A 15,015-nucleotide genomic window follows, 5' to 3' on the forward strand; every position below is an offset into this window, starting at 1 on the left:
TATAACTTTGAAAGTAAATTCATGAACTAGAGAAGTTAACGTGCAAAGACTTACATCGAGTTGGGTTTTTTGATCTAAAATTTGGTATTTCACATGAAGTCCTGATTTGACACAGGTAGGTGTACATTACACAAATTTCTTTTTAAAAAAATCTTCTTGCTTTTGTATCATCCTAAAATAGATCGAAGTCTTACAGTCTGAGAATTATTTTCTAATATAGGATCATTTAATCTTTTCATACTATTTTCTCATTGTAAATATGAAATCATCACAAAAACTACATTTGAAACTCAAGTCATGAGGATTTGAACCCCAAATGAACATTTCCAGAGGGAATGATGTTTGGGGTAAATGTACATTAGACATCATTACAAATTTAATGAAAAAAGCATTTGTTTGTACAAGATATGGTATCCCTGGGTAGAGCCACTCATAAGATTTGTTTTCTTCAAAATTTATCCGAACCAAACATTTAGTATATGCCTTCCTCACATGGCATGACAATTATCTCACATGACTTGCTAATTTCTGAATTTATGGAAATTATTTTCTGTACATCATCTTCACTGACATTTTTAAAATTCTCTCTTTGGGGTAGATTACATTCAAGGCATAGCTAATACCTTGCCATATATATATATATATATGTGTGTGTGTGTGTGTATATATATATATATATATAATTTTAATGTCCAATTTCATTCTCAGAATCTCATTCACAGCTTCCACTATTAGAAGAGTTGCAGGTGGTGACTTCCCTGATTTTTTTAGTCAACTCAATAAAGACTAAGTTCACAGGATAGCTTTTAATTGACATCCCGATGGCTGACACCCAGGGTCATGGCCGCAACACTGCCTGACCTCCTGAGATAAACTTAATGGACCTCATGATTGCAGACAGACACAGCACAACTCAGAAGCCCTGTACACTACTTACAACTGGGAGCAAATGTGACATGTGCACTAAACTTATTTCCATCAAATAGCAGTGTCTCTATATAAACGGTCGCAAAAATAAAACTCAGGGAACACTTTCATGTGTCCATGATCGTATTTTAAAACACACAGTTTTAATATTACCCCTTATCTTAAAATTGAAGAACTAAAGCACAAACACGTTTTCTAAATAAATTTGCTTCAAAATGTAGATCACAAATATTCCTGGCCCTCTTTCTAGGTCCTTATTCCTTATCCTATGAAGAACTGAACAAATGTAGGGAATTCTATTAAACTTTCATTTCTTAAGAGGTATAAAACTATTTTATTCTCTTTCGCTTATGGAATCAAATTTAGAAATAAAATAAAATTTAGAAATAATCTTCACTAGACCTAGGGATCTTCCAGGTAGATCAAAGTACTTTTTAAACATAAGTGGAATTTAATTAATATAATATGAATTGTTGTTAAGATAACAAGTTGCTGCCTTGTTTAACACCTCATTGTATTTTTTACGTGTCTACTCCACAAGTATGGAAACGCCGCACGAAGAACACGCTGATCTTTTTTCACACGTGAGTGCAATTGGTTGATGGCGGGGTGTCTATTCGACTTCTATTTTCTTTAGTGTCGTTAAGAGGTGACTTATTGCGAACGTGGCACTTGAACACCTGCTTATAAGCCTTCCTGAAATTTTCAGAGAGAAACGCGTAAATGATGGGATTCACGGAGGAATTACTGTACGCCAGGCAGTGGGCGGTGATCCGGAAGAAGAAGGAGGTGGGCGTCAGTGGGAAGACCCCAAACTCAGCCCAGAGGTGGATGACGTGGTGAGGCAGCCAGGAGACCCCGAAAACCACGACCACCACCAGCACCGTCTGCGCAGTCTAGGAGAAGGAAAAGAAAGGCGATGCATCGATTACAGCAGGAAAGGAACCCAGCCTCTTACAGCACGTACTTGATTTCTGTGTATTCTCACAGGATCAAGTACGTACTAAATCTGCCTTAGGTGTTAACCTTCACTTCGCGCAGCAGTTTTGTTCGAAACTTCCCCGGGACCGGCCTTGACCCTCCATAGGGAATAATTCTAGCAGGTATGTGAAACGTGTATGGATAACAGGAAGCGCGCTTTGAGTCACGGCAACAGGAACACACAGACTGAACACGGTAACTTTACAACCCGTCGCACAGCACACAGTGGGACTGAGCCCAGGGAGGCAGCTCAGCTGAGCTCGTGAACGCTGCTTCCGAGAGTTGCCTCAACAGACAAGAAGAGATGTTTATTTCTCCTTGTTGAACTTGGACAAACTTAGAGACCCCCCAACACATGCAGTGGGTCCAGAGAGCCATTTCAGGGCCTGTCTCCCTGTTTGCTTGTGTCTCCACCCTTCCCTGCCACTCCTGAATCTGAAACACCTAGAAATCAGAGGCAGGGTCCACACGCGTCCTTTGAGGTTTCTGCTGAGCAGATGATGGGAGAAGATCTTCCCTGGGCAAGAACCTCGGCACGAGAGGAGCGCTCCCTCCCGCGCACCACGCGTGTGCCCCCGTCTCCCCGCTGCATCTGTTCTGAGTGCCCGCCACGGGCTGCAAACCTAAAGGGCTGGGGTTAAGTCTTGGGACACTTTTCCTGTGCTCCATCACCACCAAATCAGGACACGTTGAAAAGCCAACAGTGCAACTAACTGAAAACTCCATCTCTAAGGATTCGAACAAAAGACAGTGGGCTATTAACAATTTTTAAAGTATAAAATAGAAAGCCATCCGCTGGTTTCTTCCTTAAAAGCGTGTAAGCTGGGCTCAACCGCCTGACGGCAGAACCAGGGCTGGGTGGGGGCACCGAGAGGCGACCTCGGCTGACTGCTGGCTTTGCGTTCTTCACTCGCTGCCACGAATCCGGGCAGACCGCGTGATGATCCGCGGTGTAGATGAGGACGCTGAGACCTAGCCTGGCTAGGACACGGCCTGCTGCCCGCCCCCCCCACCCCCCACCCCCCGCCGGCGGGACGCAGAGTTACAGCTGGAGGCCGGTCTCTGTGATCCCAAACCGTGCTCTGAACAGTGGGCGCTCGGGGAGAGAACATCCCACAAGGTCTACCTGGTAACGGCAGCCGCATCCCCGTCTCCGAGCACCCAGGGCTGTCTGGACCGCAGAGCCTTAGGGCAGCTCTGTGGGCTCAGTCCTGTGACTGAATCACAGGGGGGACGTTTGCTGGCTCGCTCTCCTGCGCCAGCGCCCACCCTCCTCCATTCTCTTCTAGGGCGTTTGCTCCTTGAAGGTGAAAGGAATATTATAGACGAGAGAGAGAGAGAGAGAGAGAGAGAGAGAGAGAGAGAGAGCGGGAGAGAGAGAGAGAGATGCTTTCCGTCTCTCCCCTGAGGTTGGGAATCCAGGAGCCTCTCTTCCTCCTCAGATCAAGCCCAGGCTGTGATGCTCTAAAGACTGTGTTGAACGTGCAGAGTGGAAACGTGACCATCAGGACACCTCCCAGAGCAGGAGAGCGCGGGTGCCCTAAATCCACTGTAAGCACTACCTGGTGGTCCCCTGTCCACCTTCCCCTCTAGAGAGACTGGGATCTCGGCTGGGATCCACGAGTGTGCGGGGGGGAGGTTGAGGGGAAGGAGAGAGAAAGAAGGAAGGAGGCTTCTTTCTCCTACAACCTCACAGGGTGGAGCAAAGTGATTCCACAACTAGGGAACCACTGTGGACCCACACATGCTTCCCCGGGAGAAGCGCAGACCCCGGCCCTGCAGGAATGTTCCCACCTGACAAGATGACGTTCCTATTACTCCCCATGAATTAGAATCCTGCTGTTAAGGACAACAACACCCTGAAGGTAAGGATTAAGGCTCCTCCAGGAGGGGCACGAGGTAGCAGACTGACTCAGAGAGGAAGTCTGTCCAAGACACGGGCTGGAAGCCGGGAAGCCCAGGCAGAAACGGGAGAGGAGACACTCAGACCTCAGGTCGAGGTCAAGGCAAACGCGGTGGTCGGCGGGGCTGGAGATGAGAGCTAAGCTCACCATCAGAAGGTGCACGGACCGTGCAGAAGCCAAGGACCGACATCAGCCATAAACGGGTTAGCGACCTTTGAAAACTGATGTCACCTCCCCGGGCTTCACTTTCCTGGCCTGTGAAGAGGGTGACCCAACCTGACAATTCCCTGACTGGGCCTGGTCCATTTCAACGCTTCAAACAACTCAGGTACAAACCTGATGACAGGTTTTTATAGGGTGGCAGGTATACAGATTGAAGCCACCGACCACGTGACGCACAAAGCCAACAGCAATCCGCTCACATATAGTAAGGGACTGTCTGCTGTCAACCTGTTTACCCATTAGTGTGCGGGACACATTCCCAGACGCTTTAATAAAAACCATCTAGACATAACTCCACCTGCAAACAGAACGGAACACATCGTCTGTTCTTTCCAAGACAATAAGAAGATCTCTGTGCTTCACAGAACACTCTCTGGATATTCTGTTTCACTGTTCCTTTTAGGAAGTTCTTACTAAGTACCAAGCTTAGGGCAGAAATACACCCCAGCAGCTTACTGACAAGAGCCATGGTGTATCTTTGCATCATTGTAGGGCAATGGGCAGTATGGTATGTTTTCTTTGGGGTGTTTGTTACTGTCTGTTTACCCAAGTCCATTCAACATCTACCTTTTATTTTTTAGCAGTTCCACTGGTCTTTTCAGAACCATGAACGAGGTTCTTTTTCTCGGTCTACCTGTAGCTTTGAAATGTGACCGGATTACAATTACGATATAAATTAGGGAAGAATACTCAATCGGTACTTATATAAACTGTATTATTTATCGAAGCCTGTTCCCAAAATAGTTTAATAGAATGTTTGTGCTCCCCGCTTAGTGTCAGCAAGGGTTCACTACTTATTTCCCGCCTGTTTCACAGGCATTCAGCCCGTCAGAGATGGTACAGCAGTGGGCGCCCTGCACACGGGCCCTGGCGCTCAGCCCCGCAGCCCTGGAGGCGTCCACACGGCCATGGCATCACGTTAGGCGAGCGCATCCCTGCGTGTAGGCAGAGGTGGTACACGGCTTCTTCCTCTGTCTCCTTTGCAGTACAGGCTTGCTGCAGATGCCTCTGGGTCCAGGGAACTGGGAAGACGTGGGAGCGAATGCAGGAGAGAAGTCCACACTGCAGAACAGGGCCTGCAGCCAGCACTGCTTCCAACACCCGACTCAGAAAGCAGGCGCCTGGAATACGCCAGCTCCAGGTCAAGACCTGGTCAAAATAAGGCATTGTACTAACAACCACGAACCGGGTTTCCAGCAGATCAGCGCACCATCATCACGCAGGGCAGAGCTTTGCAAAAATTCTGGTATCTGGGCCTCATGCCCGATGGCTCTGCTTCCACAGGTCACGGGAATTAGGTAGCTGCCCAGGAACCTGCCTTTCTAAACATCTCAGTCGGGTGTTTGAAGAACCGGTGAAGAATTCCACAAAGGCCACAACAAAAGCAAATCATCTCATCCACCCCAAGTGAAAGGCTAAAGTATTTCCTCCACGTTGACAGCGCCTAGGCTGACCCACGCCGTCTCCTCGGTAGGATTCGCGAAAGCTGCTTCCTCTCTTCTCCTTTGAAATGTCAGCAGGTAAGGAGACAAGTCCCCTCTGTGGGGAATGAGGCTATTTTCATTTCTTACAGTTACCATTGGCCTCAATCACAGATGGACGTGCATCCGATGCACTTCCTACTCTCCCCACGTGTCTGGGCAGAGTACAGAACCACCGTACCACCGTCTGATAGAGGAGAAGGTATCATTTAAGGTCATGTGCTAAATCTCTGTACTAATTCCTATACTCGAGGTTGGGTGTTTTATTAGCCTGTCTTCTTGTTACTCCTCACTCTGAAAGTATCTGGAAAATACTAATTTCTCCTCCTCTGAGATGCTCCTTTTCAAGCCATCTGAGACATCCGTTATTTTTTCTTCAAAGAATTTTATTCATAATCCGTCTAATGGAACTTGGCAGAGAAGAAAAAAGTGACTAAAAGATGAGAGTGATGAAAAACATTTTGTGAATTGTATAAATGACGGCCAGAAAGCTTGCTGAATTACTTCAAGCCAGAAGGGGGAAAAAAAGAGCAGCTGCTGAAAGAACCTCGTGGTTGAGAGGGTACCAAAAGGGCCTCGCATCTGCTTCCTTATTAGAAGGAACCATCCGGTGGGGAGCTCTGTCCCACTGGGAAGTCTCGCGGAAATTGGTTAAGAATCTCGTTTTAGTATCTAATCAGCCTTGTGCCAGAAAACGTGTCTTTATGTCCAGCAGAGCCTGGCATTAATGAAGCACAGGGCTCTGTACTATGATTACTACTATTTTGGCCACGGAAATCACACTCTTCATTTGTATTTTCCTCCAAACACGCAGGATAACTGTTCGGCACATTTGTGATGGAAGACCCAACAACTCTCTGCCCCGTGAGTGCTACCAGCCTTAACACTAAGGGGTCCCCAGGTGGGTGGATACAGCACAGAGGAAGGTGCCCTACTCAGCCACTGAGAGGGGAGCTGGAAATGGGCGCAGCTGAAATGAAGGAACTATCAAAATCTTATCGCATCACCCCGTCATCCGCCAGCAACTGAACATGTATACACACCAGGAACACTTTTCTGCGCGAAGACCCGGGGAGGCATCACCATGAGACAATCCAGTCTCCGCCTTCAGGGCTGACAGTCAAGCTGGCTTTCCATCCTGGACCCTCTGCTCTTCCCCCTCTGTCTCCCGTCTACTTGTTCTCCTCTCTCTCTCCCATTCCCTCTTCCCACCCCAGCCCTGCACCTGTGTGCTATCCCTTGCCTAGACGCAGGTGCACACACGCGCACACACACACACACACACACACACACACACACACAGGCCCCAGCACCACACTCTATTTGTTCTGTGCAAACAAAGAGGCAATTAAATATATCAAAAGAGATCTGCCATCTGTTCAGTGGTTATTAAGGGTCAGAGGTTGTGAGCATCGAAGAGAAAAGCTTCCCTCCTCCAAATGCTGAGAACTTCTCCCATGGTAAGAATTACATTTACACATACGTATAGAATATATACCCACACATATATATGTACACACACACACACCCCATGCACACACGTATACACATAAAACCAAATGATGTAAATGTTAAACTAATCACTGATCTTTAGATCATTTTACTGTAAAACAGAAGCTTTTCTAATCATTTCTTCCAAGATTTATTTTCATTCTTTTTTTTTTTTTTTTTTTTTTTTTTTGCGGTACACGGGCCTCTCACTGCTGTGGCCTCTCCCGTTGCGGAGCACAGGCTCCGGACGCGCAGGCTCAGCGGCCATGGCTCACGGGCCCAGCCGCTCCACAGCATGTGGGATCTTCCCGGACCGGGGCACGAACCCGTGTCCCCTGCATCGGCAGGCGGACTCTCAACCACTGCGCCACCAGGGAAGCCCTATTTTCATTCTTTTAATCACTTTTTCTCCTCTGGAACCTCCACAATTTCTCTCCAACAGTTTTCAAATATAGAGACTAAAACTAACTGTAGCATGCAAGTAAGATCCAGCCAATGCTGAAGAAGTTTTATTTCCTTCCTGCCAAGAGGCAGAAAATCTTTGGCATCAGTCATAAGCAGGTACCACGTTCCAAGGGCATAACCTCTGCAGAAGTTCAGCAACCCCCACCCTCCCCCAGGGTGTTAACCTCTTCAAATATGAGCTAAATTCTGTGCTTTTTAACCAACTCTCTGCTATTTCTTTTCACGGGCTCTGAGAACAGGTGTGTTTTTTAGCCACATTATTGTTTATAAACAAGGAAAAGTCAGGAAGAGCTGTACTTTATTTATGCAGAAGTTTTTAAAGCAAATCTGATTAAACTATAATTTCTGCAAATTATGTGTCCTTGATCATAATAAATATTTAGAAGGAAAAACAAGGTATTTTAAGATGTTATGAGTAATATTTGCGGGTAAAGATGCTGGTTATAATCTCCTCCTCCCTAATCATAGGGCCTAATAATCTCATCAACTTTCATTCTACTTTCTAAAAATCAGAGATGATATAGATATTATCTGAATAAGAGGTAAATTAATCCTGATTTGTAAAACAGTTTTTCCTCAAAATGTGAAGTGTGATAAACTGCAGGATGTTAGATGCTGTAATACTCTCCAGGAGAAGCTTCCGGAATTCAGAATTCACGGGATGAAAAAGACAATTAAAAATGGGCTGAAATCCCCCGAGGCCCCTCCCATCTTTAGTTCTCTCCCCTCGGGGCCAAAGTCAGCAGAAGTCTGGGAGGAAGAGAGACGAACAGTGCATCTACTTCTGAGGCTTCAGGGAGAGGCTGTAACAACACTCTCCCGAAAGATTATTAAGACAGGGCCTCCTGGCATCACATCAGAGACAGTCAATACACAATAACATGACGGTAGTTTCATGCAAAGTGTGGATCCAGCCACTCGACACTCTGTCCCAACCAACCTAGCACATACCTTCTCAAGAGGCTGAGAATCCAGAAAATGCACCTCACCCCCCCGCCCCGTCCCGAGACTTCCATCCCTCCCGAGACTTCCATCCACGTTTTCTCGCAGCACGGTCACCTGGCCACCCTCAACAGCTCACTTCCCATTTCTACCCTCTGCCTAGTGGTAAGAGGCTCATCTCAAATCTCTGTACCCAGGAACCAAAACGTCACAGGCACAGGGTGGCTGCAAGGAGAGCTAAGAGTATACGTAAACTGAGCTCTAGAAACGCGCACAGGCTGTAAGTCCACGAATATTTTTACCTTTTTCTTCGATGCCTCTGACTTCTTTGACACGTTCTTCAACTTTTTGTGCAAATGATGAAGGACCTGAAAAACACAGACTAATAAAATCGGTTTGTCTCAGACCCCACACATCACTGTCCATTTTGCAACACTTCTTGACGTTCTGAAATGGGACCACCGTCATTTGCAACGTCATTCAAACTGAAATTCACATGAGGTGGTGGAGTAATGATGACTAAGAACTGCCAAGGACACCTGTTCCTCTAACCCTGAGGGGTGCCCAGGTGCCATCTGTGGCCGGAGCACCTGCTGGCAGAGAGTTCTGGTGCAGGGAGCTCTGCGGTTTCGTCCAGAAAGAGCCACACCGCTACCCATATGTGCATCCTTGTTGGTCTCCCTTCCACCTTGGCTTCCCCCAAGATTCTACATTTTAACAATCCCCAGGTCCCTGTCATATGTTAAATCCTAGATACACGGAAAAACTACAGACTGCCCTCCAGCATCACTGATGACTGGAAGACCGTTCAGCAAGGTTCTACAATTAATGTCCCATCAGGAAGGCTTCCAGGGAGACACTGGTTTCCTTCCTTAGAAAAACTAGCTTTGTCTTCTCTCGCCAATGTAATACTCAGGAGAAATGATGTGAGTCACTTTGGTTCTATGTAAGAATTTACAACATAAGCTATACAACAGGGCCGAGACGGCTGTACATATCCCACACTGGTGTTGAGTTCTTTCTCATGTCCCATCTGAGTGAAAAATCTAAGGAAAATTAGCTCTGGGTGACTAAGGGCTTTAGACTGTCCACCGGTTACTCGATGAGTCTCTCCAAAAACTGGAAGCAGTGTTCCTGCCACCTCTCTGTCCCCCTGAAGCGCCGCAGCACGGAAGTAATTTAATGGAACTGGACTTACTGTGAAAGCCTGCTCCGTTCGGCGGGATGCAGCCCTTCTGGACGGCCCTTCCCTGATTGGGAAGCCAGGGGGCTTATTCACACCCTCACGATTCCTATGCAGGTCAAGCAGCGATCACGGGGAGCGTGAACTTCCGACTCCAAATTCCCAGCTCTACTGAGATACTTCTCACTTCCTACAGAGGCTTAGCATCCTCTGCAAGACAAGCCTTTCACTTGCTACAGGGACGTTTGGGATCACTCTCTGCACATTGGGTTAGTTTACTGTCCTCCCAACAGAGACTGGGGTATAAGAAATCAAATCTAAGGCGAAGATAGAAGAGAGGCTTTGGCAGGAACAAATGAGGAGAACTTTCCAGGGGAAGGAAAGGGCTGCACAGGACCCTGCCTGGCGAGGACCGGCCTGGCGAGGTTCTTTGGGGACAGCCTTCCCAGACTGAAAGCAAGGGACAAGAGGAGACACAGCAAAACAAAATCAGAGACGGCCACCTGGAGAGGACTCCATATGGAAAAGTCAAACGTTACCTGCTTCATAACACTACCCCGGGGGTTACTCATTCCTTCCACAAACTCGGGGGGATCACGTCTGGGTAACTGCAAAATGCCTAAGGAATGCTGCTGAGTGGTCAGTGGAGAAAACACCCAAGTATGTTTGGAATAAATATGCAAATATTACCTTGAATTCCAAAGAAAGTTCCAGTTATGCTTAAAAGCAAACTATTTCCATATAAAAATGATTATATATTTTTTGAATTTTTGAAAAATTTTAAATTTTGCCCTATGTGTGACTTGTATAAATTCTCAAATGACAGAAATGTAACCTAATTTATTCCTAGACATTTACCTTGTTGTTTCCATTAAGGAGACCTGAATTATGTTCCCCAAAGACTTTCGGGAAATGAAGGAAGAATGTGCTTCAAGTCTAATCCATGTCATGATGATTGAAGAAGCAAATATTGTAAGAATCACTCTAGTCCCAAGGTCCACGCCCTACAGGCCCTCAGCAATTGCCCCTCTCTTGGGGGACTGGGAATCCCTGCACTGAAATCCTCCCTGAAGCCTTTACCAGCTTCATAGTCTGGGTCAGCTGCTTCACTCCTCCAGAACCCTCTTTCCTTATCAATAAAATATGCACAATAGCTCCAACCCACTGGGTGGCCTGCAGATTAAGTGAGATAGCGCACACTGGAGACCACTGGGCTGTGCAAACCAAGCTTTGATTTGCGTTTGCAGAGGATGAAATGAATAAAACAGCCATTTACTGAAGAGCTAAGCTGCAGTGACCTCCCAATTTCCCCAATTACCACATCTCTTTATACATAACCCTTTGATGCAGGACATTCTTTCAGATCACATCCAGAAATATTACCATTCAAAACAGACATAACTCAACACAGATGATGTGGGGAGAGGGGACAAACCAAACCAGGTGGCTTTTAGTCAAGATTTCTGCTGGGGGGGAAAAAAAACCCAAAAAGCTCTATGAATTGAATATAAGAAATGACTGCCGTTCTACCTCATCTGATTATTCAGAGTCCTAGAGTCCCCGCCTTATGAGAAATAGAATGAGAGATACGGAGAGGGAGATGAAGAGAAAATGGTGGAAATTTCAGAATGTGGTTACAGCAGTATTTTTCTCATGGTGATGGGTCTGGGGAGGGTGTGTCGGGGAGAGTGGAGCTCACCCTGTGAATCACGTCTCATAACTATCCAGCATATACTTTTACTCCAGTATAAACAAGACTTTCAGATCAGTATGAAATCTTCAGACTCATGTATTATTAATCAAAGAGAAGGTGATTGTGCTGAGCTACGAGGGCGAGGCTGGCACCAGGAAGGTTAACAGCCATTTTCCCAATAAGGAGGTGCAGGGGTAGGGGACCAGAGGTGTGTCAACAGTGTGTCTCTCAGCGACAGGGCTTTAGACCTGCCCCCTGAGGCACTTCATATTCCTTACCCCTTCCTAAAAGGACTGAAACGGGGAAGCAGCAGCTGGAAGCCCATCCACCCCAAGTTCTCTGGAGACTCCCTCAAGACTCCGTGAAGAAATACTGTCTAACCACTTGGATTTGTAACGCCCAACTTGTGTATAAGACGAAAGTCAAAGCTCTGTCGCCAGAAGCAGCGGCTTCACAGAGCCGGTCCCCGCCGGCCCCCCCCGACCCTGTGCGCCCCGCGGGCAGGGAAATCTCCCCATCAGGCCCTGCTGAGGGCTGTGGAGGGGCGCGGAGCCTCCACCTGGCAAAGGCGTGCGCTCAGGAGGATGGAGCGCTCGCCGTGACCCTGCGGCCACGTGGGGCAGCCCTCGCGCGGGCTGACGGGCGGCGCGGCTTTCCCCTACTGAGAAGTGGGCGTTGACGCCGCCTTCCGCCGGGGCGAGAGGACGGGCGCCCGGGAAGGGACCTGCTGCAAACTTTCCCTGGCGTTGCCCAAACTCCGAGTAACTTCCGCGCAACGTCAGACCCGCGAGCCCAAGCCGAGGCCGAGGGAGCAGGAAAGGGTCACCGCGCGGTCCCCGCAGAAAATTCTGGGGAATGAGGGCAAAGGGGCAGGGCCGCTGCGGGTCCCGGAAAGGGGTGCAGGGACGCAGGAGCCGCCTCGGGGCCCACCTTGGCGTAGCAGAAGCAGATGAACAGGAGTGGCAGCAGGTAGCCGAAGACGAAGGTGCACACCACGTAGGCCTTCTTGTGGCGCTGGCTGGACCACTGCTCCCAGCAGAAGGTCTGGTTGCTGACACCCCGGTGGAAGAGGCGCTGGTGGTAGGCCACCGGCGAGGCCATGGCGATGGACAGCGCCCAGATGACGCCCACGCCCAACAGCGCGTTGCGGGACACCCGCAGGGCGGAGGAGCGCCGCGAGTGCACGATGGCCACGTAGCGGTCCACCGACATTGCGGCCAGGGTGAAGATGCTGACCAGCATGGACACGGTGAAGAAGTAGTGGACGAACTTGCAGATGAAGGCGCCCAGCACCCAGGTGGGCAGGGCGTACACCGTGGCCTGGAAGGGGATGCAGAAGAGCAGGTAGGCCAGGTCGGCGATGCTCAGGTTGAGGATGAACAGGTTTGTGGTGCTGCGCGGCTTCCCCGGCTTGCTGCGCGCCAGCACCGTGATCACCAGGCTGTTGCCCAGCACGCCGAGCGCGAAGATCAGGCCGAACACCACCAGCGTGATGAAGTTCTCCACGCCGATGCCGAAAAGAGTCCTGGGGTCCGGGGCGGGGGGCTCGGGCCCGCTCGCGTTCCCCTCACTGAGGTTCCCGGCCGCCAGCTCCATGGCGCGCGGGGGGCGCCCGGGTCGCGCCGGCGAAGGGTGCTGGCCGGGGAAGGAAGGCGCCGCGGGGAGCCGGGGTACCCAGCCCCTGGCACGCAGAGCGCGAGTTTCTGAGCCTGAGCCTCCCTGATGGGCACGCGCCCGGGCGCCCGTGCCTAGTGGCACCGTCTTTTTGGACGGGGCTGCCCGAGAGAGGACACGGACCGGAGCCGGAGCTGGACCTTCCCAGACCGGGTCGGTTGTCCGGAGAACGCAGGGCTCCCCTTGCCCAGGCACCACCGCCCGCTGATCCGCCCGCACCCGGGAGGAGGGACCTGCCGGTGCAGCCCTGGGGGTGGACAGAGCCCTCTCCGCGCCTTACCGACTCCGAGCCCCTGCAGGTCGTCTCCCACGTCCCGGGAGTGGCTGCGGGCTGCACCTGTTGCTCTGAGCCTCTCCCTTCCCGCGGCGCTCTGGGGACACAGCCGGGCGCGCGGCCACGTACCGCCCGGTTCGTGGAGAAGGCTGCCCTCGCCTCCCAACCGGCCGGCGCCTCTCTCCCCTCGCGGTTTTCGGTCAAACGGGAGAGTGCTCTGTGCCTTTGTGGGCATTGGCAGGGGGCCACTCCGTCGCCACTGAGACGTAGGCAGGACTCAGCCCCGCGGAAATCCGCGCCCGCCGGGGGCCTCCCCGCGCGGAGAGACTGGACGAATCCCAACGGGATGGGTCGCCGCCCACCTCCTCGCCACGATCGGCCGCGCGCGCTCTCCTCCGCGCGGTGCGGACCTGCCTGCGTCCAGCGAAGGCGACAAACGCCGCGTGCAGCCCCTGCCCCGGCAAGGGAAGCAAAGCGCGCTCCGTGCGCGCTGGGCGGGGAGGCGGCGGCGCGCAGGCCTCGGTATCTGTCAACGCCGTTTATCCTAGCCCTCCGGGGGTGGGGGTGGGGGGCGGTCGGGGAGAGCCCTCCCTACCCCAGGAATAAAGCCCAAGAAGTCGGTGATTGGCCCTGAGGCAACCTGGAGTTTTTGTAAAGTCCCTAATCCCAACCGCCCCTCCCTGCCCGCTGCTAGGGAGCAAATAAGCAGGAAAGAAAAACGAGTGGCCTGTTTGAGTTTTCTTGATAAATGTGGATAAGATGAAAGGGGAAGGTGTCGTGCTTACATCGTCCAACTTTAGATCAGTTTTGCCTTATGTTACAAATCTGAGTGACATAAACAGAAGACGTGAAATATTCGTGAAGTGAAAAGAACACGTTTAATACCACTGTTGTAAAATGTGGATCCGCCCCCCACACACAAAAAAAGGAGCTGTTTAAGTGTACTGTAGTAGTGTTAGTAAACATTACCCTTGTTTATAATCTTGCTGGTTCACAACTAGAGAGATGAAATTGATTCCTTTATTTGCAGTGTTTATATGATTTGTCCATAAGAATCCTGGTACCTTTCAGCATTCTCCAGATGATTCCTGAGTGTCCATTATGCGCCAGACACAGTGCTTGAGGGCGCTGGGAATACAAAGATGAACGGGATGCAGCGTTCCCTCGGGCAGGTGCTGACTTTGCCTGGGGAAGTCTGGGAAGTAAGTAGTATCTAATTTCTCTTTGACTCTAACTTGCTAGTTCTATTCTGCTTCATTTCCAGAAAGATTTTGATGCAGTTCACTGAACACCTACTATGTACCAAGCACTTTACGTGCATTCATTGTTTCATTTAATACTCACAATTCCCTTGTTATATCCACACACATTTCCCGAGGATGAGATTGAGTTTAAGTAACTGGCTGACCCAAGAACGCCCTTGCCTTCCCTAAGAGGATTCTTGGAAAGCTCATTCAATTGTCCTGCCCATCGGTGTCGCTTTTCTTCCCAAGGGGCTCTCTGACCTACACTTTCAGGGTACCCTGTGTTGGACAGCCTGTTGCATCAAAAGTTGTTTGTAATTAGATTTGGGGAAGAGTTTTCTTATTATGAACTATTTTCAACATGGAACAGATATGATAGAACTTTATGAAATACTCATGTACCCACCATGCAGCTTAGAATAATAAAAGAAATTATCAGTAGAGTTGAAACCACTTTAATATATTTCCCCAATCACAACCTCCACCACTGCTCCCTCCATCTCCAGGTAACCTAAATGCATCCTCTATCAGTCA

The 15,015-nt window shown here is 49.6% G+C and overlaps 1 protein-coding gene across 1 annotated transcript; it reads right to left on the reverse strand.

Moving 5' to 3' along the window:
* Positions 1-1,086: 1,086 nt before the first annotated feature.
* On the reverse strand, positions 1,087-12,999 carry GALR1 (galanin receptor 1). The gene is made up of 3 exons (XM_079943236.1): positions 12,220-12,999; positions 8,716-8,781; positions 1,087-1,823 (listed from the first exon to the last, which is right to left on the reverse strand). The coding sequence occupies exons 1-3, from the start codon at positions 12,883-12,885 to the stop codon at positions 1,506-1,508; spliced, it is 1,050 nt and encodes a 349-aa protein (XP_079799362.1). The 5' UTR covers positions 12,886-12,999; the 3' UTR covers positions 1,087-1,505.
* Between the last annotated feature and the right edge of the window lie 2,016 nt (positions 13,000-15,015).

The sequence above is a fragment of the Stenella coeruleoalba genome, assembly GCF_951394435.1.
Source record: "Stenella coeruleoalba genome assembly, chromosome: 14".
In the NCBI taxonomy this organism is placed as follows: Eukaryota; Metazoa; Chordata; class Mammalia; order Artiodactyla; family Delphinidae; genus Stenella; species Stenella coeruleoalba.